General features: G+C 38.1%; 1 protein-coding gene across 9 annotated transcripts in view; it reads left to right on the forward strand.

Annotated features, from left to right (window-relative positions):
• The window catches only part of ROBO2 (roundabout guidance receptor 2), an 859,086-nt gene that overhangs the window by 799,236 nt on the left and 37,644 nt on the right, over positions 1 to 22,206 (forward strand). For 6 of the 9 annotated variants that reach the window (XM_088157800.1, XM_088157805.1, XM_088157801.1 and 3 more), the window contains 5 exons: positions 5,453 to 5,495; positions 7,027 to 7,154; positions 11,408 to 11,689; positions 12,059 to 12,184; positions 16,494 to 16,650. In XM_088157800.1, coding sequence (XP_088013926.1) covers positions 5,453 to 5,495; positions 7,027 to 7,154; positions 11,408 to 11,689; positions 12,059 to 12,184; positions 16,494 to 16,650 — 736 coding nt within the window. The remainder of the gene's footprint in view (positions 1 to 5,452; positions 5,496 to 7,026; positions 7,155 to 11,407; positions 11,690 to 12,058; positions 12,185 to 16,493; positions 16,651 to 22,206) is intronic. The other 3 variants (XM_088157803.1, XM_088157804.1, XM_088157807.1) reach the window with 1 other exon arrangement.

Below are 22,206 nucleotides of genomic sequence, written 5' to 3' on the forward strand. Positions count from 1 at the left end.
TCCCTTCAAAGTTGCAATTCATAAACAGTTTGGGTTTAGATACAATTATTTAGACAGTGGTATGTAGCTTTCAGCTTCTCCTCAGAGACAGCTGTCAACGAAGTTTTACTAAAGATTAATTTATCCTAATATACTCAGATTTTAGAAGGTACACAGTTTTTGTTCTGACATCTGCTTTAAATTCTTCCTTCAGAGAGTTGCAGAACATACAGGTTTAGCTGTGTGGTAGAGAATTGAATCTATTAGTATAACAATCATCTACTTACTTTATTTCACACTCAGAAAAAAATCCTGTTATTTCTGATGTGAATATATTTTGATTTAATTTTTGTTTTATATTTCTTCATCTGTATTTTCCTGTGTGTAGAACACAGAACACTAAAAATAGTTGTTTAAAATTCCAAATCCATGCAGTTTTATAAGTACTTGCTAAAAATGTTCTTTTGGGTCATTTGCAGATTATGGGTCATTCACTTGGACCACTTGTTATTTGTATTCTGTTATTAGGCTCCAAAGATGTACAATTTCTTCTTTGTGACTAAACCACTGTTACATAGGTGGGAGAAGAGCATACAGCAAATGTCAGGCAGTTTGTAATGATTTGTGTCAGGGAAGAATAACTGATCGAGTTAAATACTTTTAGATTTCTGTCTTTGTGCACATTTTTGTAAGTACTGATCAATGGCTCAGATGGGCATAAAGTGACATTGATAATCACAGATCAATCTTTTTAGTTATTTTCAGTTGTACTGACTCCAGTAGTTACTGAGCCACAATTCTGTACATCAATGTTCTTCCACTTCCCTTTCCACCATGACTTGCCAGGCCTTGATTCTCAGTAATGTCAGTGCCACAAAACATAAAATTTAGCTAATATGTTTGTTAGATTACTGTTGGTAAGTAGTAGTAGTGTCATCATCTGCAGCTGTACAAGGACTTTGCATTTTTGTGACCATGACATACTCTCAGCAAAACCAAATCTGGCACAGGGACACTAAGCACACCTGCTGTCCCTTTTCAACGATCTCTCCTGGGATGTAAAGGATGGATTGGTCTCACTTTTGTGAGTTTGTGTGAAAGCCGAAGTAGTGCTGCACTGTTTGAGGTTTGTTTGGTGTTTTTTGGTTGGGTTTTTGTTTGTTTGTTTTGGGGGTTTTATTTATGTTTACCCTCTACTCAGGTTGCCTGGATATAAACATGCACCATAGGCTTCCATGATACAAAGATACATGGCACAAAAGAGATATCTGACCACTGATTGTGTAAGAGATGGATTATTTCAATACTGCATTGCAGTAACAGAACAGAATCTGTTTATTTTATACTGGAAGTTGTAATTCTTTTTTCAGATTTCTGTGAAAAGACATGGTTGTAGGGAAAAAAGAGAAATTTCATTTATCTACTTACCTTTCCTGTGCCCTCAAACTTGTTGTGCCAGTACCCACTCACCAGAATATTCAGGTGTTTTCAAGTGTCTAGTTTTCATGTCATCAGTCATGCAAAAAAAGCAAATATGTATTTTAATTTATGAGTAGATAAGCTTATTTAGTGACTAGTGCTCCTTGGGATTAAAGATTTTATGAAACTCAGTAAATAGAAAACAAATTAAAAATAGATAGGGAATCATGGAACATTACACATTTTATGTGCAACTCCTGAAACTGTTAAATGAGGATAAACTATATGACAGAATCATCCAAAGGTAGACAGAAGATTTGATGGAATTTTTATGTGCTGATTATCTGTTCTGAGTTAATGCTTATTAAAAGAGGATTAATCTACATTCATATTTGAGGAACAGCTTATCAGTAAAAGGAATGAGACTTGGCTGGCAACATTAAAGTTTTCATTTGCAGTAGAAAAATGTGGCCTACTAGAGATAGGCATACAGAAAGCTTTCTAAAGCTTTCTAAAGCTTCCTTGCCTCAGAATGTCGACTTACTATACATTCATATTTTTCCAGTTCTAGCAGGCATGAAGATTAAGTTTAACCTTGTCAGATAATATTAGTAAATGGTTTTGGTACCTCCTTATATATTGAATAAAAAGCATGTGAAAAGCTCCTTAACATATGCTGTTTTTAATACAAATATATACAATATAATTTTCTGAAATATTTATGCATTTAAAATGCACTTTGGATTATATTTCTGCATTTTTGCAGTCCTTGAAGTATGAGCTGGTGGGGATTCCTTCAAAATCTCTCTATGCAGAGGCTATTTTTTCATCTTCTTTTGAAAACCAATCTCATCCCTGCAGGTCTTCAGCCTTTCTAAGAACATGTATCAGATGCAAAGACTGCTGAAAGAGCTTTTTTGCTTCCTTGGTGATAAAAAGCAAGGAAGATGCGTGGGTCAGTGATAGGGACATCCTTCCCTTCCTCCTCTTACATTGCCCCTTGAAATTGCTCTGCTTCTTTTTGAAGTGGAGACAGGATGAATAAAGCCAGCTGTCTGTGTGTTTTATTTTTACAGTGACATCTACAAGCCTGCATTGCATTAAGTACGCTCCTATTCAGGCGTTTAGACTTGTTTTGTAATTGCAGAAATCAAACTGCAGGAAAAAATGCTGACAAAATGTATGGCAGGAATGATAAACATAGTGCTTTTTCTGGCAGCCTGACCATATCTTCTGTTGTTAGCTGTCTTGCCTTTCACAACACTGATGCTAAAAGAAAGGCACCTTCTCTATCCAGCCTCAGGTAGCCCAGTTATGGATGGCATCAGGAATATGAAGGGCGTTCTGTAGCATTCCAGTGACATGGCCACACTTCAAGAGGAATTTTGGCATGCTTAGTTGATATTCCAAAGCCTTTTACACCAAGCACGTTAAATAAATAAAATGTTTTCTAGTTTATTTTCTCATTGAGATTATAACCATGCATACATTAGTATACAGAGTGAAGGGTAAAAAAAACTAACTTGTTTTCCTTCCTCGCTCCATACACATCACATGAACCAGACTCAGTCTTCCCTAGGAAAATCAATGTCACTGCAAACTGAACCTTTCTTCTAAAGATGATGCACATATTGGGGGGGTGTAAGATGATTGAACACAGGAAATTTAAAAAAAACCAAAACGGAAAACAGTTCCTACCACCAGGAAACACGGAAGAAATAGGAGAAGATTCTCTGATCCTTGTTTTTTTCTCAACAATCTCCTATGCCACAGCCAACCTGCAGCAATTAATGGCTCTAGCAAAGAGGTTTCTGTGTCTTCTTAATGCAGTTCTCATGGCATGCCTGGGAGTTTTCCCCTACCTGCCTACACAGAAAACAAAATGTGTCAGGCAAACATTACTGAAATCTCCTGCTAGCTCCTCAGTTTCAGCTTTGCTTTATAAAGGTACACAGGAATATAAACATTTGGTAGGCAACAAATATGGTTGGGGTTTTTTAAAATTTGTATCACATAGACATTTAAAAACTCACACACCTGTACATGCTATACGAGTGGCAACAAAATTACTTCAAAATAATTTCTGGTAGATGACAGTCTAAACAAGAGCATTAATCCAAGCAGTTTTCAGAAAATATGTTTTACTGCAATTCCCTTAGATCTATAAACTTTATTTACAAAGGTTGTTATCAAACGAGCCTTTGTTTCTTGTTTTCCTTATTTCTTGTCACTTTGATAAATGTAGAAAGTTGGAGAAATCAAGTATTAAATTTGGAGGAGAGGAGGAGAAAGGAAACAGCATCTAATGTCCTATTGACCAAGATACTTGGAAACAAAGCCAGGCAGTACCCACACTTTGCATAATGACATATGATATGCACAGCACTTCAGATTATTCACTTTTAAGCAATGAGTGGTAGTCATTTGACAGCCTGTTAGATACCACGTGAATGAAAGTAGCATTGCCTCTAAAATTAATTACCCACAATGTTTTACCACGTCTTGTTTTTCAAAGCAGACCTTTATTTAGTACTTTCCATACTTGCATTTTGATTTTCTTTTCATTAATTGGTTTGATTACACCCTTTCAAAATTCAGCTATTAACCATTTTGATGTGACATATGACTGCAGTGATTTTCTGATATTGGTATTAGTCTGCTGTGCAGTGAAGGGTAATTAATCACCCTACTATTCTTCCAGCAGAGCTTCCAGAGGGGCCAGTTTTGTCCCCTTTGCTGAATGTACACTGTGAAATTACCCTAGGAGTTAATAAAGAAACAAGGATTCTATAAGGTACTCGAAGAGTTTTCCCAGTGGCTTTATGTAATTGCTTATTTTTTTAATGAACATAGAATTTCTATGGGCAGTAGTAATTTTGTCTGATTAGAGTAGTGTATAATAGAAATCCTAATCCTGAGTTAGTGTAGTTTGGACTAATACTTGGAAAATCTTGCAAATGCTCTGGGAGCTATTATTTAATGATGGGAGCACCTGTCTTACAAAGGTAAATAGTATTTCTGAAAGAAATACTATTTTATTTTATATTAAACTGGTCACAAACTCTTCCATTCCTCACTGAAATTCAAACTCTCATCCAGTCAGGGGCCTGTAAGGGTGCAGGTGTCCAGGACATTGGTATAATTTAATAGTCTGCCTTATCTATGCCTGACAATAAATAATGGGATATTGCCACTGAGAACCAGAGTAGTCTGTTGGCCTTGATTCAAAATATTTTTTCAGTGTTTCAGAAAGATCAAATGTTGTCAATTAGCATCTCACCAGTTGTGTGGGTTTGCATATATTGCCCTGAAATGTAATCCTGTTAATAAGATAGATAAGGGAGGGGCTGTTTTTTGTCAAACATCCATGAATGGAGACATAAAAACGATTGTCTCCCTCTGATTATGTCCTTGGCATCCCCCGTGGATGGAAGACTGGAAACACTTTCTCTTCCTGGTGACACTGGCATGTGTGCATTAATGTGTGAGTGCTAGTTCTTAAACTGTACTTCTAATGGAAAAGGTGCAGCTGGATGCTTTTTTTCCATCCCTTCAGCTGTAATAGAGCTGCCACCTCTTTGTGTTTGTCCTGGGAAATGACATATTTGTGTGGTGACATTATATTACTGCATTACGACATGATGTTATTAACTCACTGGTGCAATGTCATTATGTACTGAAGCAGAAGCATGCCAAGAAAACAATTTCATCACATGGCTCAGACTTGCAATGCAAAGTCATATGAAGGGGCCTGTGGTGAATTCAGGCCTTTTGACCAGGTGGCTGCTTTGCCTTGCAAGATACAGAGCAATCAGTAACATGGTGTCAATCAGTAATGTGCAGTGAAATCCTAAATGAACTGTAGTCCCAATGTGCTTGAGCCTCTACTTGTCATTTCTGTACTTTATTATGGGATGATGCCAAGAGACCTCTGACCTTGGACACTGAGCAGTTTAAATTGTTACTTCTAATTATTACTAATTGATTTTTCCCTGTCTTATATGTGTGTGCGTGTGTGTGTACGTTTGTTTTGTTTTTTCCAACCAAAACACAGTCACCTTCCAAAGAGGAGATGGAGGACTAATGAGCAATGGAAGGTATGTTTCTTTGTATAAAGGTCTTTCCACTGTGTTTATTTTTAAAATAAGGGATCTGAAATATGCTATAGGTGATGTACTTGGGTCGTAGCCCATCGTTGGGAAGACTGATAGCCCTAGGAGGAGTTAAGTAGCTTACCACAAGGTTTAATGACCTATCTTCTGTGCACTTTGCAAGAAGCAAGCCCAGATGTTTCATATCTCCCAGATGTCCTGGAAGAAATGAGTAGTAAATATCACAAAGAATGTGTTCATTTGTTACTGGGATGTTTATTGCATTAATTAGACATTAGCAAATGAAGTTGCTGTTGTTTAAGACTCCTTATTGGCTCCCCCTAAATTGCTGTGAGTGAACAATTACACTTAATCGATCACAAAATAAATGATTCATGGATGATGAATAGGCTGTAGATTGATAGGACTGGATTCCACAACTTTGGCTACTCAATTGAAATTGATAAAAGCTGATAACGGGCCCATATATCCTCATCTATTTTCCCTTTGCCAATATGGAGATTGTAATTAGGCCCTGGTAATAACTTCCAATCTCCTGTTTAATCAATATTTTAGCAAAAAGAGATTAGGCCTAATGAGAGCAAGTGGATGTGGCAAGAATGCGGCTGGATCGTCTTATTGCTGTTTCCATGGAAACCCATGTTCCTCTTAGGGACTCTTCCAGGCAGGGGTCTGTAATGTTCAATGATGGGAGATGTTGCTCCAACTTCATGAGTGCTTTAATAACCCAGGAAAGCCACAGAACTGCAGACAGCTTTTTGTTTTCATTCAGGGGAAAAGGGTGTCTGCAGCAAATGATTTGTTTCCTCTGCTGAACACAAATACAAACAATCCACGTGCTTTGCTAAATTTCTGTTGATCCTGGGATGAGAGAGACACACGGTGCCTTAAGGCCTGAGTGTGCCTTCTCTTTCCCCATGCTCCCTTTTAAGGCTGCTCTCAAAGCTGGGAGTTACAGGGCTATAAAAGCCATGCAGTAGTGGCATACACAGATAGCTGTGGACTTTCCATTAATCCTCCTCAAACCTGTTTGCCTCTAAACCATCCAAGAGTGCTCAAAGAAAGAGTTACCAGCCTGCAGATGACAGGCGTGCATTTGGGATGCAAGGGAAGGAAGAAATAGTAGCCCAAAGTCCTGGAAATGGCTGATATGGAGCAATCAGTTTGAGTGATGGCTCCCTTGAGGTGGTAATTTATCATTCAGCCCTGGCGTAGGATCCCGTGATGGTGCTGCCTGACTCCTGTTTCACACAGACAACAGAGTTCATTTGGATTCTGGCAGAGTCACTACGGATGCCTAGTCCCAGTTCTACTGACAAAGTTGATTTGTATATAACCTTAATTAACTGCTCAAGGTCTTTAAATCTTCAAAGGGTATACAAATGTAATTTGAAATAAATTAAAGTCTCCTAAACAGTAATATGCCCTCTTCCATCAATACTTATCTCACAGATACTGTGATTTTATATATATATATATATTTGTGTGTATATCTCTTTTTCTTATTCTGCTTCAGTCGACCAGGTCTGTTGAATGCCAGTGACCCCAGTTATCCTTGGCTTGCAGACTCTTGGCCTGCCACAAGTCTGCCAGTAAATAACAGCACTAGTGGACCCAATGATCTTGGGAATTTTGGTCGTGGAGGTAGGTTTTATTTTATTAAGTCACCTGATATTGTAAAATAGGCTTCCATTAGTTAGCATCTATGATGAATACTGTTTAATATTTTTATCATTATAGTTCTTTCTGTGTGTTTCTTTCTTTCTATATTTGATTGAAAATTGACTTTAATTTTTTTTTTTCAGTTTATCTCTTTTTACTTCTTTAAAACGTAAGTCTAGTTTGTAATTTGCCCTGCAGTGGTGAGACAGGGCCTGCTTTTGATATCAAGAGAAATGTATTTGTGTCTCAACCTCATTCCCTTTTGTGTGGAGATGAGCAATGTGCCATGCAGAGCAGTATAGCCAGGGATGGAGGATGTCCATAAGAGCAGAGGAGAGCTCTGGAGATGCAGGAAAGATGCTCCTTCAGCAGGACAAGAGAACTTTGTTGCTGTCACCTTACCTATCCTCTTCCTGCTGAGGGCCTGCTCTCAGTCTCAACAATAATCTGTGAAGAAAACCTCAAACGTCTTAAGCAACTTTCTTTTTCATTAGGGGAAAAGATACATAAAAGAGAACTATTTCAATCTTTTAGGAGTTTGTTTCCATTTTGAATTGAGAGCACCTTTGGGAGAAATGAGGTAAAGGTGTATTGTTACAATGACGAATCTTTGGAGGGATTATTTCCTTTCAAATATTTAAATCAAATAGGAATTTTAACATGTAAGATTGGGATTTTTAAAAGTCATAGTAATATTCACATCTCTCTGTTACTCCCTTGTTTTCTGTGATAACAGAGCTAGTTCTACATGCTGGTCAGAAGACTTGCCAATGTAAATGAGTATATAAATATTTTTAAGACATAGATAAAAATCCAGATAACCTATACATCAAAGATGCATTAAAATGCAAGAAAAATCTATAAAACCATCAAACTGGTAAATATGAAAAGAATTCTGTTTTGGATTCTACCAGAATCTGCTTCTGAAGACCATCCCTCCTGCTATATACATCCTGTTATACATCCCCATAAAAACCTCTTGCCTGTGGTTTAAGTACTGTGACTTAAAATTACAACAAAACACACTAGATTTATATTCTGTATAAAAATGTTGTAAAGTTCTTGTCAAAAATATTTAAAAGTAAGCAAAACTTTTGATAATATTTACAAGACAACTGAATTTCTGCCAGCTTCTTTGTTGTGAGTATCTGGAAAATAAAACCCTTCAGTACTTTTCCATCTTTTCTTAAGCTCACATAATACAGAAAAATTACCATTTTCTTTTGGCTCTACACGACTGGAATTGGAAGCATTTTTAAAAATTTTTGGCCTCGATGTGTATGAGGCGTAAGTCCAAATTCATGCAAGAGATACAATAGTTAAGTTTTGAAATTCAGCAGCTTAATTCCACCCGTGATCTTTATGATTGAGCTAAAACTTTTATTCTGGGTGTTTTGGGATCACTTATCCCTATGTGTTTCAGCAGCTGAGATTAGATTTTTCTGCATTAAAGATGGATTAGGAGTATTTTAACATGTAGAGATGAAATATTAAATATATAGATAGAACTTGGGCCTCTTTTACTGGTTAAAAGGTCTGTGATAACATAAAAGTTCTGTAAGAATTTTAAAAAGAGTAAGGTGGCATCAGTCACCCTGGAAACACAGAAGCTGAGGCAGGCAGTCCTAAAATTTCCCTTAGGAATGAGATCCACTGTCCTAGATAGGCATTTGAGAGCAAGGCTTGGAGTGGGAAGCACTGGTTGGGCTTGGAGTCATGTAAGGCCACAAAATGGCATTGCATCTCCAAGGCAGCAAGGAAGAGCTTCCCTGCACAAGTATTTCTGCACTATTTCATCATCCTCAAGAGTTACAAATGAAAGTTGGATTTTGGAGAGTTTTGGGGAAAGTCTCCAGTGGGAAATGCGTCTTCATGTTTGGTCTGAAATGTACAGTGTGGTGTCTTTGCTATGACAACTTGCTGGGAAAATCATACTTGACTTTTACTAGGTGACTGTGGCACTTTGTAAAATCTCTGCTTAATAGCTTTTTGATGCTTAAATGTATACATCTCACTGAGGTCAAAAAAGTAATTCGTGCTTGTACTGAAAATTTCCAGAATGTCTGGAGAGCCTCAGCTTATCAGTAAGAAGGACTGAAAGTCCTTGGCTGGTGGGCAGCTATGCAACTTCCCTTTCAAGTGTGTGCACATGAATAGTTCTTAATTTTAAAATGACTGTACAGAGATGATACCTCTTCAGTTGCCAGAAATATGCTCTAAAAGGCAGATGTATGTCTGAGTACTTCAGAGATGAGCATTTTGCTAGTTTTTACTTCCTTGAGTCTTCAAATCCAACACAGACAGGTTGAGCTGGATTTACTTCACTTTATACATCAACAACAGAATTTGTTTACTAAGCTTCAAGCCATTATACTTTGACGACACCAATTGTGGAAAGGAGAAATGTTCATATTGTGGATGAAATGCAAGAAAGATAAGACTGCACTTGTCTCTCACATCTCATGCTCTATTTGCACATAGATGCATTTTTGTTTGTGTACTGCCCCTGGAAAGCACATTGCATATGTGCACATAGTAACAACATAATTTTGAAATATAGGCTGTAGTTTGCATTAATTGTAATTTTTTTGCACTTGCAATTTATCTGCAGATATAAGTTAATACAATTAAGATTTTTTGAATACTTGATTGTGCCCATTTCACTGCTGTATGCAAAACCAGATCATGCTGATAGACCCAAATTTAATCTCTCTTTCTGCAGTGTCTCTGCTGAGCATTTGCTATTGCCATATTTATTGTTAATACTATCTTGCTGCCCTGAGACTGAAGATGTTCTTAGGGTCCATGTCAAAATGTTCACTGTAGCACACCTGAATGCAAAAGAAAATAGTTCTGTGATCTAAATGTTAATCCCAGGGGGAAAAAAAACTAAACCTCAAAAAAAACAATACAAGCAAAAAATACCGAATCAGTGTGAGGAGACCATGGTGTCACATCTCATTGCTGGATAAGTATTTGAGACAATGAGAGAACAAATGTATTTCCTGAGGTTGCACAAAACCCACATCTGAGTTTGGAATTATCTCAAACCCTTGACTAGGTGCAAGAATATTTTTTTTTCTGGGGCTTAAGGTACGTAAAAATGGCTGTGGTCCCTGGAATGGGATCTGAACATCCTCACTTATAGGAGTATGCATTATCTCAAGTATGATCTATCAGTTGGAACCTGTATCTGCCATCTGGCTGTAGAAAGAAAATGGCATATTAAATGAAGGATTTTTAAAGAAGTGTATTCTGGAGTTGATTCAAATTTTTAGACTCTAAATAAATTGTAAAAATAATACCATTTGATATATTGACCTCTGAGAGAGCAGGAAGGAGGGTTATCTGCTGAGCTGTGGTTCTCCTTGAGACATCATGCCAGTCATCATTAGATTCTTCACACTTCACTAGTCTCAGTTTCTAGATCTAGTATTCCACCAGCAAAGGTCACTTCAATGTTTAGTAAGGAGAGAGACTGCCAATCTAACTGATTAAAGATACAAATTGCAGTATGGGATAGGATTCAAAATATGGAGGAAATTCAGCAGATACTTAGTTAAATATGCTGTAATGGTTTTCAGGTAAACGTACTGGAGTTTTTGAACAAGTTGTTCTCCATTATCAACATCACTTCGACATTTTGAGGGACTGATCACCTAAATCCCTTCAGAATATCAGATTTTCTTTCATGTATCAGGAACAGCTTGTTTTTGTCAGGTTTTACTTTTGTTGAAAAGAAGAAATGTACTGGCTAATGTCAAAAGGAAAATTAGATAAGCTGATGCAAAAAGTTTCAAGGAAATCAAGGTGATGCCCTTAAAAAATTACTTTGAGAGTTTTTCTACATATTTGCTGGGCAAGTTCCCTCTGTTACTTGTAAATTCTCTCCTTCCATCATTTCCCTGAAGCCCAGACAGTTTCATTGGTTCTGACATAGAGTGAACAATTGAAAACATTCTTCAGTAGAGAAATATTCCAAACTTCACTTTCACAGTTGAAGGTATGAGGAAAAAAAAAATAAGATGGTTTTAGGCAGCGAGACGTGAAGGACAAGTGGTAGGCCTGTCACAGCTGCTGATAGCTTGGCGATGGTTGTACATCATCTTCCCTCCGTTGGCTCATGGGCCTGTCTCAGCTGAAATGCAAACGTGCAAAATGACACGTTTATTTCTCAGCTTAAACCTTGGTACTTCCAGGCTTCCCGTGAATCAATGATTTGTTTCGTTCCACAGATGTGCTGCCACCAGTGCCAGGGCAAGGAGATAAAACTGCTACCATGCTTTCTGATGGAGCCATTTACAGCAGCATTGACTTCACCACCAAAACCAGCTACAACAGCTCCAGCCAAATAACTCAGGCTACGCCATATGCCACCACTCAGATCCTGCATTCCAACAGCATCCACGAGCTGGCTGTCGATTTACCAGATCCGCAGTGGAAAAGCTCAATTCAGCAAAAAAATGACCTCATGGGATTTGGTTACTCTCTCCCAGACCAAGGCAAAGGCAACAATGGTAATTACAGCTCTTATTTTCCAGAGCCCTTGGCTTTGTGTACTGTATCATCTGTGCATGAATTAGAAAATTCTTTTTAGCTCTGTGAGACACTGTTCGTGTTGACCTGAACTAATGCTTGCATGCATGCTGAACCTCACCTGATCACAAAATACATTGCACTGTGCTTTTAATGCTCTTTGTCCTGTGCTACTCACCAAGCCATCCACCTTCCATTAGGCTAGGGTAGGTGTACCTTTAAAAATAACCAAGTTAAAACCTGCCACCCCACCCCATCTGCCCTTGACTTGCTAACTGCATGTGTCGCATGTGCTTGTGCTGTCGACTAATCCCACGATGCCACTGTGACCTCTGCCGTTTAACCCTTAGCCTTGCTTTACATCCCTGACTACCGGGTGGCTGAGGGACTGGCTAATAGATTGCCACACAACCAGTCACAGGATTTCAGCACCACCAGCTCCCACAACAGCTCCGAAAGGAGTGGCAGCCTCTCAGGTTGGTTCCATCGCCGTGCGTAGGGGAGCGAGGGACGGAGGGGTGTTGGCGAGCGGCTCGCCAGGGAGGCAGAAGACCTCCCAGGCACCACTTGAGGATAACCATGAGAGTTCCTGCCCATCAGCAAACAATGCCACCTGGGAGACTCTACTGAAACAAAAAAGCCTTTTGCAGGACCTACTTGGAGATAACTGGAGAGTCCTTCCACGTGGTGCTTGTCAGCACAGCTGCCAGCCTCGCCTTGTCACATCCTTTCCCAGGCACCAACAATGGAGCAAATGTATTTCTGCATCCACCCTCAGTTTATAGGTCTCCCCACACTGAACTTCATGAGGACATAATTTTTTTTACTGAGTTGTTAACACATCCCCCACTCCCATGAGCTGTTTCTAAATGCTGTTCCTCAGTGAAGCAGCTTGGAAATAGTTGTAGGGCCCTGAAAGATGACTGGAGTTTCAACAAATTGTGCCAAATCTGCATACAAACAGGATGTAAATTTTATGTGTGTGCTGCATGTTCTGTTGGAAACATGATGCATTTTCATCAGATGAAAATGATCATAGTATATGTGGTTGTGTATTATACCTGAACACACCTTTTTTTTTAAATTTTGCTTACTTGTTGCTTGTGTTATGTATAGCTTTTTTTTTTTTTTGTCAAGACAAAAACTGAAAAGGCAGCAATTAAGATGAAAATCTGTGATTTCACCTAGCTGAAATATGAGAGCACTGACAGAACTTTTGATACTCAGAATATTTCCACAGCCTTTTGAGTTTCCAGTTTAAGCTGGAGCAGTCCTCCCAGTAACAGACCAAACTTAGAAAAGGCTTCTTGATGTCAATTTAAATGATTATTCAAACTGAATCTAGAGATAAGAAGCCTATAATCATTGACCCATGACTCAAATACCCAAATGTGTTTGCAAGTCTTGTGTTCTCAAGGGGGAACACCAGCTGATTTGGCTGAGACTAAAAAATAGGCTTATGGCATTGTCAGAGAGGTATCTGGAAGCTGAGTTCATTAAATACTTCAAGAAAGGTTCTTGTTCCTTACATGTGAGATATATTGACAACTACCTTTGGAAATCAGCTTGCTCCCCAGGCTGCATGAAAATGCAGAAATTGATGTGCTGAGGTACATATATGTCAGGTATCAGAGGGCTGTATCACACTTTAGATATGTTGACAGCTAAGGCTGCCTAAGAATTTTCTCAGAAAATAGGAAGCGTCACGGGAAAATGCCCGTTGATCAAAAGCTGGGCTTTGATCACATATTTCAAATGCAACATATTCTGTTTCTCAGTCAGAAGTGATTTTTCTGATGACACTAGGAAACTTTTGAATATAGTCCATCTTTCTATGATCAGGACACTCTTGTTGTGACTAAGGCAGCTCACAACTGGACACCTCAGTGCTCACATGAGTGTCAGATTATTGGACTGCAGAGTCAGTATTTTGCTCTCCCTTGCCCACTAATTATGCCTGTGATACAGGGTAATTATGTCTGTAATACACAAGAAATTGGGGGAGACCTTCAAATAGTCAGATAATTAGAGCATCATTGGAGTCAGAGACCAGCTTTGATTACGTAGTCCCCGTCAGGGTGAGCAGGGATTTGTTCTCTGACTTCCTTGGTTAGTACTTTAAGTACTACTTATTATTCTGAATAAGTTTCTGTCTCTCTTACATGAATGTCATGAGAATTCCTATCCCACTGTGGAATGGAAAACAGCTAAAACCTCAACTGCTTTATGAGGCAGGGAAATTTTGTAGCTATAGTTTGCACAGATTATGTCTGTACTAGGATCAGCAGCCCAACTGGCAAATCCTTTCTCCAGCACCCGATTCACCTAGAGATTTAAACAATATAATTGAATTTCAGTGTGAGGAGACATTGAAGCATCAAGCATCGTTGCTATGGGGAAACAAGGCTTTAGTGCATCAGTTTTCAAACACAAATCAGGCTTTATGTGTTCAGTGTCTGTCTCACCAGTCTGACACTGGAGTAACTCTGCCCATGGGGACAGAAATTTCCTGCCCAACTGTACTGCGTAGGCTGCTTTCCCTACCAGCAATAACCTTGGAGTTCTTGTCTCTCATTTCTTCATCTAAACAAGTCCCTTGTCTCTCTGCTTCACTCCTTCTAATATCTCCACTATCTCTAATTTCTCTCTTGGGAGCTCCCGAAATTCAAGTGACTCCCATACTAGCACCCCACATGTCCAGCCCACATTTTACCAGTCTCCTAAGATTATCAAGATGCTACTTCCAAAATCTTCCTCTCCACCTCAACTAATCTCTAAGGTGAAGTTGTTCTTTGCATTTCCTTTCTCTGTGTATTCCTCGTTTAAATCCTCCTGCAACACAAAAACACATGCATGTGCTTTTCTCCTAAAGCAGTTCCTCCTGCCTTAGTTCTTGTTGACTCCTACCCCTGCTGACTTTTAAAAAATTTCCCCATGTCCAAATTAAAATTAACGTACTACCTTTGCACTGTTCAGTGATCCTATTTCTAACTCCACTCTTTTTGCCTTACCTGTGTTTTGAAAGCTTCATTTTCCCTCCAGAAGGTTCATGTATTTGTTCCTCTACCTCCATTGTCACTAGGGTTTCTTTTCACTGGTGGAAATGTTCTTTCCCTTTTCAAGAAAGCTGCCCTCTCTGCTAGGCTACAAATGGAAGGAAGAGCCCGTTTTCCATCCTAATAGAAGTAATATCAGCTCAGTTCACACATAGGGAATGGCAGGATCTTGGCTGGACTTACCATAAATACTCCAAAGCAAGGAAGGAAGAGCTCTGGTCTGGAATTCAGTAGTGGAAAGCAAAGTGCTTCCAGCCAGGTCAATTAGAAACATTACTGGGCCTGTTGCCTGTCTCTAGCAGGCACAACAGGAGGTAAAAAGAGAAGTCTTGGCTACTTCTGAGTCATAGAATCACCTTTTTCTTCCTTCTCTATTTATTCCTGTTTTCATCCAGCTGACGTTTGGAGGTAACAGAAGAAAGCCACCATCTCACAGACAAAAAAAAATCCCATGATAGGAGCTTGTCTCTATTGCTAGAATTGCACCTCTTTCCTTGTTTCTCTCTGCCTGAAGTTAGAGCCATGGCAAAGAGGGCAGTCCTAGCCAGTGCACATTGTGCCACCCTCCCTGGCCAGTCAGTTGTGGTTTTCTTGATTCATTGATTCATTTTTACATGTGAAGTTTTTTGGCTGATCTTTATAAATCATCAAGAGATGTCAGTGGACGAGATTGATTAGACTGTGCTTTCTACAGCAGGCCAGGGATGAGTGAGAGCACTCCCACTCAGGGTACCCCACTGAAAAGGCATCTGACAAACTATTTTTCCACCCAACAAAGAGTTTGAAAGCCACAATGAAACCCCAAAAAATAGATGGGTCCCCAAGCAGTCAAGGGATTCAAAATGTTGTGCTATTCTTCCTCTGAATTAATTCCTGACAGGAAAAAGAAGTCAGGGCTAAATGAAAGAAGCAAAGCAAGTGGGATGAGAGCTTTCTCTGTAAGATCACTCTCCCACAAATAGAAGTGTCTCAGCTGGAGAAGTGGATGCAAGGACAATAAGAGAAGAGCAGAGGGTTTAACCAAAATCTGTTACTCACTTCATTTCTACCTCATCCATTAGAGCTGTAGATCAGAAATAGAACCTCTTCTCCATAGTGACACAAGATATATGAATCCTGTGAAACAGTCAGTCCTAAAACGTTGCACATGACTTCCTACTCTTTAAAAAAAACCCCCAGAAATTAGGAAATTCCTATCAGCAAAACCCTGTTTCTTTTGTTTTGACGATTTACTCTTGTCTTGAAAGTTCTTGACTTCAATGACAATGTTTTTGCATGGTACCCTTAACTTCTTTCCACAGAAAGTGATTATACAAAACTGTGTTATAACCATGCTGGATTCCGACATTTGAAATAATTTGCTGTTTTATGATAATTTTATCTAAGACAGAATTCAAGAAGTTATAAAGTGCACATGAATAAATCAGGAAACATGTTTCTTATACAGGAAAACCTGAAAACCTGTCTTTCCTTGTTTATGCACTACTGTGGTACAGAGGTTTAAAAAGAAGTGATTTTCAGTAAATATTGGGAATATTTTCCCATACCATTCTATTATTACTTATAACCTCGTTCACATCATTAGCACGTTGATGCTGATTCTGCTGAGATATAAATAAGTCTTATTTTTTGTGGCATATGCTCTGGAATCAGAACTCTGTCAAAGAAATGTAAATAGCTGGCTTTTTTTTTCCACATTATAGCTCTAATTTTTTTTTTTTATTTGCAGGTGGCAAAGGAGGGAAAAAGAAGAAAAACAAAAACACTGCCAAGCCCCAGAAAAACAATGGTTCAACCTGGGCCAGTGTCCCTCTCCCACCCCCTCCTGTGCAGCCACTTCCAGGCACAGAGCTGGAGCACTATGGGGTGGATCAGCAAGAAGCAGGGTAAATTTTTTTTTTCTTTTTCTTTTGAAGAAAAATCTGTGATTTGCAGAAATGAGTCCTTTTCTATTTTTTTTTTTTGTTAATTTTGCTAAGTGAAAATATTATTCTGTTTTGTTTGAAAAAAAAAAGAAAGAGAGAACACCTTATCCTGTAGACTTATTCGAGGCTATGGAGGAGGAATATTTGAACAGCTCCTCTGGATAGTGACTGAAGATGGAAACAAAAGTGACCTTGCTTCATCATCATGTAGGGCTTCAATGCTTTCTCATGCTGAGAAGTATCTCACTTCACAGGTAGCTTAATTGAATTCTGGGATTGCATGCAGCTGATGGGACTCACAATGAGTAAGGATGACATAATCTGGCTCTGTGTATTTTTTCTCTGCTTTGATGTTTAAAAATATTAGAGCCCACAGGACAAAAAAAAATCCCCACCAAATTGGATTAATTTTTGAAGATCTACCAATGGATAATAATCTTCTCATCGGCTTTTAGAAGAAATTTCACACTTGAGGAAGGCATGCTAATTATAGGCTTTTTTTGTTATTACTCAAACAACTTTCAAGTTTCTGGAACCTTCCACATAATTTTGCATAGCTCAAACTTGTTCTCAAGGACACAAAATCACACAAGAAGCACTAAATGAGAGGAAAGAGACATTTCCTACACAGACAACAATTATGAAATGCTTTTTATAAAGTGTTATTATGTGATATACCAGGTTATCAAACTCTAGCGGTAAATCAGAGTATATGAAAACATAATTTACTGTGGGTAGCTCTGTTGGAGCCTTTGAGAATAATTGTTCTATCAGGGACAAATTTCTGTTTGTTTCAATACATGGATTAATCAATATTTCCTAAGGATGAAACATTTTTAAGAATACATTGTAATAGCTTTACTGAATAAAAATATTCCAATTGTTATCTCAATTGTAAATGTGAATTGATCATTACTACTTTCATAATTAAAGTTAGAAAAATTCCATATTATTTCAGTTTATACCAACTCCTTTGACTCTTAAAATGAGCAATAAATTACTGTGTTAGTCAGTGAAGTTCTTTTTAAAATTAAGGCCCATTCAGGCTGTATTAGAGTTAGAATTTCAAAGTGATGGAAAATGAATAACCTTACTGATTGTGAGTGTTGTTTAAATCTCAAGGCAAAAAGTTCATATAATTATTGTCTTCTGTATTCTGTTATAAGAAGCTAAAATAAATTTAAAATTGTTTCACCATATAATAATTTTGTCTTTATCAGTTTATATCCTTAAAACACATGTGCAGCCATTTCACTAAAACAATTATACAATAGAAGGCAAACCACTTGGATTTTCTTCAGAACAATGAAATAGCATTAAAGGTAAATGGAAATACCTTCTAGAGAATCCCTTGTGACACAGGGCTTGACTCCTCAGTTGCATAAAGCATCTGTGATTTAGCTGGAAGGAATGATGTTGGTCACCAAGACAACATTGGTTATTTAAGGAGAAGGTAATCACCAGCCTCCAGGTTCACAACCATTCAGACTTAGCTTTTCCTCTGATTATGTTTTGAATTACTCTTCTCTGGTTTTTGTAATGTCTCATTAGTGGTGGTAGCAAGACCTTGTGATATGTATTTTACCAAACACAGAAAAAATGTGAAGGTTGGACTTAGAGTCTCAGTCTGGAGCTCCAGTAATTTGCAACCACCTTTGATGAAGACTGAATCTGCCATGCCCATACTTTCTCAGGATGCTTCCAGTACTAATGGTCCTTCTGTATTTAGGGGTTGATCTTGTTTCTATGGTTTTCAACACGCTAAAAGGGAAAGAATCATAGACTACAGTCCTTAATGTTGCCTTTAACATGGACATACTGGGTTAAAAAAGTGCCACATTTTTAAAACTCTCTTCTTCTTCGTTTGTTTTGATTGACTCTACCTGTGACAAGTTCAGAGTGTTTTAATTTTAGAATTAGTTACATGCAAATGTAATTATATTATGAATTACAACTGAAAAATGAGCTTTCAGTCAGAAAAACTGAACACTTTAATGAAATTCTCACAATATGATACAAAATATAAATGTTTAGAGCAATAAAACAAGGAGGCCGGCGTCTAAACAGAAACTTGTTTTTCTGTGTGTCTTCTTATAACAATTAAATTCAAATGTGAGATTCATTGGCATGATTATCACCAAAAAACTCATAAAAATTGTCGCCTAATTTTGCTTACTAGAGATTAGTACTAGTGGCCTTATAAGCGCTAGTAGACTTCTAAGTTGCAAAAGATAATCCACAATAGCAAGTGATATTAGAAAAACCCAAAACACCTGACTTAACCTGTCACAGAAAAAATACACTCAGTTTTCTGTACCATCTTCTTCCCAGAGGCACTAGGGTCGGTGTGTGCCTCCATTTTTCCATAAACTGCAGAAGGAAAAGTGAATATCTTGCTCCAACTAGCCCTGGTATATAATATGGTAGCTTTGGGGATCTTTTAGATTCCTGTTTAACCTCAGCAAAGAGCCTGTTTGTGCCAATTAAGTTTCTCTTTTCCTATAGTAGCTGACCTGCTCCCTTTCCCACCCTTTGCAGAGAAAATGATTTTGCTTGATTTTATGTAAACTTGACAGTAAAGAAATGCTTGTTTCTTACTCATTATCTTTTATTTTGATTTTTTACCAATAATATGCATGATCTTGAGCCAACCCAGTAAAGGCAGCATATTGTTATTTAGTTATTTCTATTTCTTGCTATCGATTATACCTCAGAATGGAATATTAGCTGCTGAATGTCAATATATTTGATACTTGTTGTCTGTCTTTAGGAAAAGTAAAGGAAATAGTACCTTTTACTTCCAAAGTCCTTTCTGGTGAGCTCCAGTTTCTACAGAATGTACCCTATATCTATCACCTTTATTTTATATTTTGAAGGAACAAACCTATTAGTGAAATGAATCAGGCTTTTTAATACTAAAAGATTACTCTAGAAGTGCTGACAATGCAATAAAACTTACTAGAAAAATAAAGGCTCATGTTTGTTAACCAGAACTTATTAGGGTCTTGATTATAATGAAATTACAGTCAGAGGTCGCTAATGAAGTTAAGGCACTTAGATTTCAATAAGTGTACTTGAAAAAAGTTGTATTTTCACCACATTGTATTTACTCAGAAAATGAAAAAGGACATGGATGTGGCCAACAGTCACTGTGTTGGTACCAGATGTTTCTATAACTGTATCACTTATGTGACATTTAATTACTGTATAGTCTGGTAGATTTGGGGGAATTTTGTTTTATTTTGGTTTTCGCTAAAATAAAGGTTAGGGCTTATAGCTTTTCAGCCGCCTTACATTAAGAAGACAAAGGTTCTTGTACCTGAAATCTTGAATGTCAATGTCCTGAATTTCAGGCTTAGGCTGCTTTCCATTTCAAACAAAATTTGGGTTAATATACGGTACTTGTGCAGAAACTTTTCACCAAGAAACCTCTTTACTAAAATACCTTTCTGCTATGAAGCTGAACATTTGGGGATTTGAAGAGAGCAGGGTCAGAAGGCGAGCACATCCAAAGCACTTTTATTCATCACTGAAAAGTCACCAGGGAGTGTCTTTTTCCCCTGTCCCTTTTAAAGAAGAACCCATTATAGCAAAGCATGAGGTTGAGAGAGCAAAAGGAAGCGAGAGAACTGTTGCACTGCACATTTTTAGCAGCATGATTTAGGATGGTCCCTTCAGCCTTAGTTGCAAATATCCTGAGTAAAGATTGTTTGGAAAGACAAATTACAGCTGGCCATATCTTAATTGTTTGCTAAGGATCAGTCTGCATCATGTAGCATTTTCTTAAATCTCTGTGTTATGAAAATGGTAATGATCAATCACTCAACCTCTCATAGAGGCCAGATGTTGAGAAGCAGCCTGTTTTTTCACTTCTGTGCTCATGTGTGTTTGTGTCTCTATTTATGGTTTTATCTACATATATAGAGATTTAAATTTATACTAGTATTAATTACCAGATATATCTTCCATGGACTTTTGGATGATTAAGTCAGATTGCTTTAGCTGTCCTGAATCTGTGCATTTAAATACAGACTGCAGACTTCTGAATAAGGAAACAGTAGTTTAGTTAATTTAAGGAAGCTTTGTTTTTTGCTGAAAGTAAATGTTCTGTTCATAATACAGGTTTTGCAACTTCTCTATCTCAGTGTTCCCAGCCTTTTTATGACCTGGCTTCACACTTGAGAAAATTGACAGTAATTCATTTTTCTCTGGGAAATTGGTAAATCCTTCCTTCCAAATCAGAAGCTTTAAAGGAGTATTTTTAAGCTGGTTTGAAAAATTAACTGTATAGCACAATGCATTGCCTGCCTGCATTGCAGAAAAAAGGACCTTGTCAGCAGTCCTTGAAGGTGGAAAGAAGATAAAGTGACTTGGATGATGCTTGGGAAATGGCCTTTAGAGTGTGTGATGGTTTGACAGTGAAGGAGCTGTGCTTGTGGTTGTCTGGTTGCTTTTTAAAAAGAAAAGGGAAGAAAAAAAGCCCGAAAAAAACAAACCAGCTGTGTATCCTGAGTTGTTTTGGAATACACCAGGAGTTAAGAAGAAATGTGTGCTGATGCTCAAGGGACTGATGCCTGACTGGTTGTTTTGAAGATGGAAAAGTAGACAGCTGAGATTTGAGTGGTGTGATTGTCAGCAAAGCTGCATACAACTGAAGTTCTGTTCAGATTAGGGAATTACTCTGGGGAGATAATGCACAGGGAATGACCACAGTCACTAATGCCTATCCACCTGGAATGATGCCAGAGTCTCTTAGGGACAGCATCCCAGGATGATACTATAATACAACACTGAATTCAAAGGTCCTCTGATGAGTACAGAGACTGAAAAGAAATGACTTGCTGGAAAAACTTGCATAAGAAGTGGTAATAAAATACAAAGCTTTTGTTTCTAGCACCACCCCTTACACCTTTGATATAAGGCAACAAAAACCACAAACTCTACCAGGACACCTCTTATGTCTGAAGAGAGAAGAATTTGGTATTCAAGAATGCTCCTAGTGGTTTAATCTTTCCATTTACTTTGGGCAGGTGTGTTGAAAGTGTTCAGAAATGTAATGCTGTCTAGGTAAGTCCCAGTACAGATTGGTTAGGAGGTGGGGTGCTGGCAGAGCTGTCAACATTTGTGCTAATGTACCTTATCAGCTGGTGCTGTGACACAGCATATGCTTGGGGTCAGTGCTGCTGTGACATGGATATATTGCACATCACAGGAGATGCCCATGTGCAGGCTGGGAAGACCAGAATTTATGAGGAAAATGTGGCTTTTTATTTAAGCTCCAAACCAGAAACAAATGGTAAATTTATAGAAGTAAATGGATAATGCTCTTGGGTTCATAGTGTGACTCTTGGGGATGGTGCTGTGCAGGTCTTGGTAATCTTTGTGGATCCCTTTCAACTCAGCTTTCTCTGGGATTCTGTGAAATAAGTGCGTAAGTGCTACTACATAAAACTTGCTCTACCTTTTAAGAATGCTGCTATTTTCATGTCCAGGTCAATATTCATTCTCCTACATTAA

Source organism: Sturnus vulgaris, chromosome 2 (assembly GCF_052056855.1).
Source record: "Sturnus vulgaris isolate bStuVul1 chromosome 2, bStuVul1.hap1, whole genome shotgun sequence".
NCBI lineage: Eukaryota > Metazoa > Chordata > Aves > Passeriformes > Sturnidae > Sturnus > Sturnus vulgaris.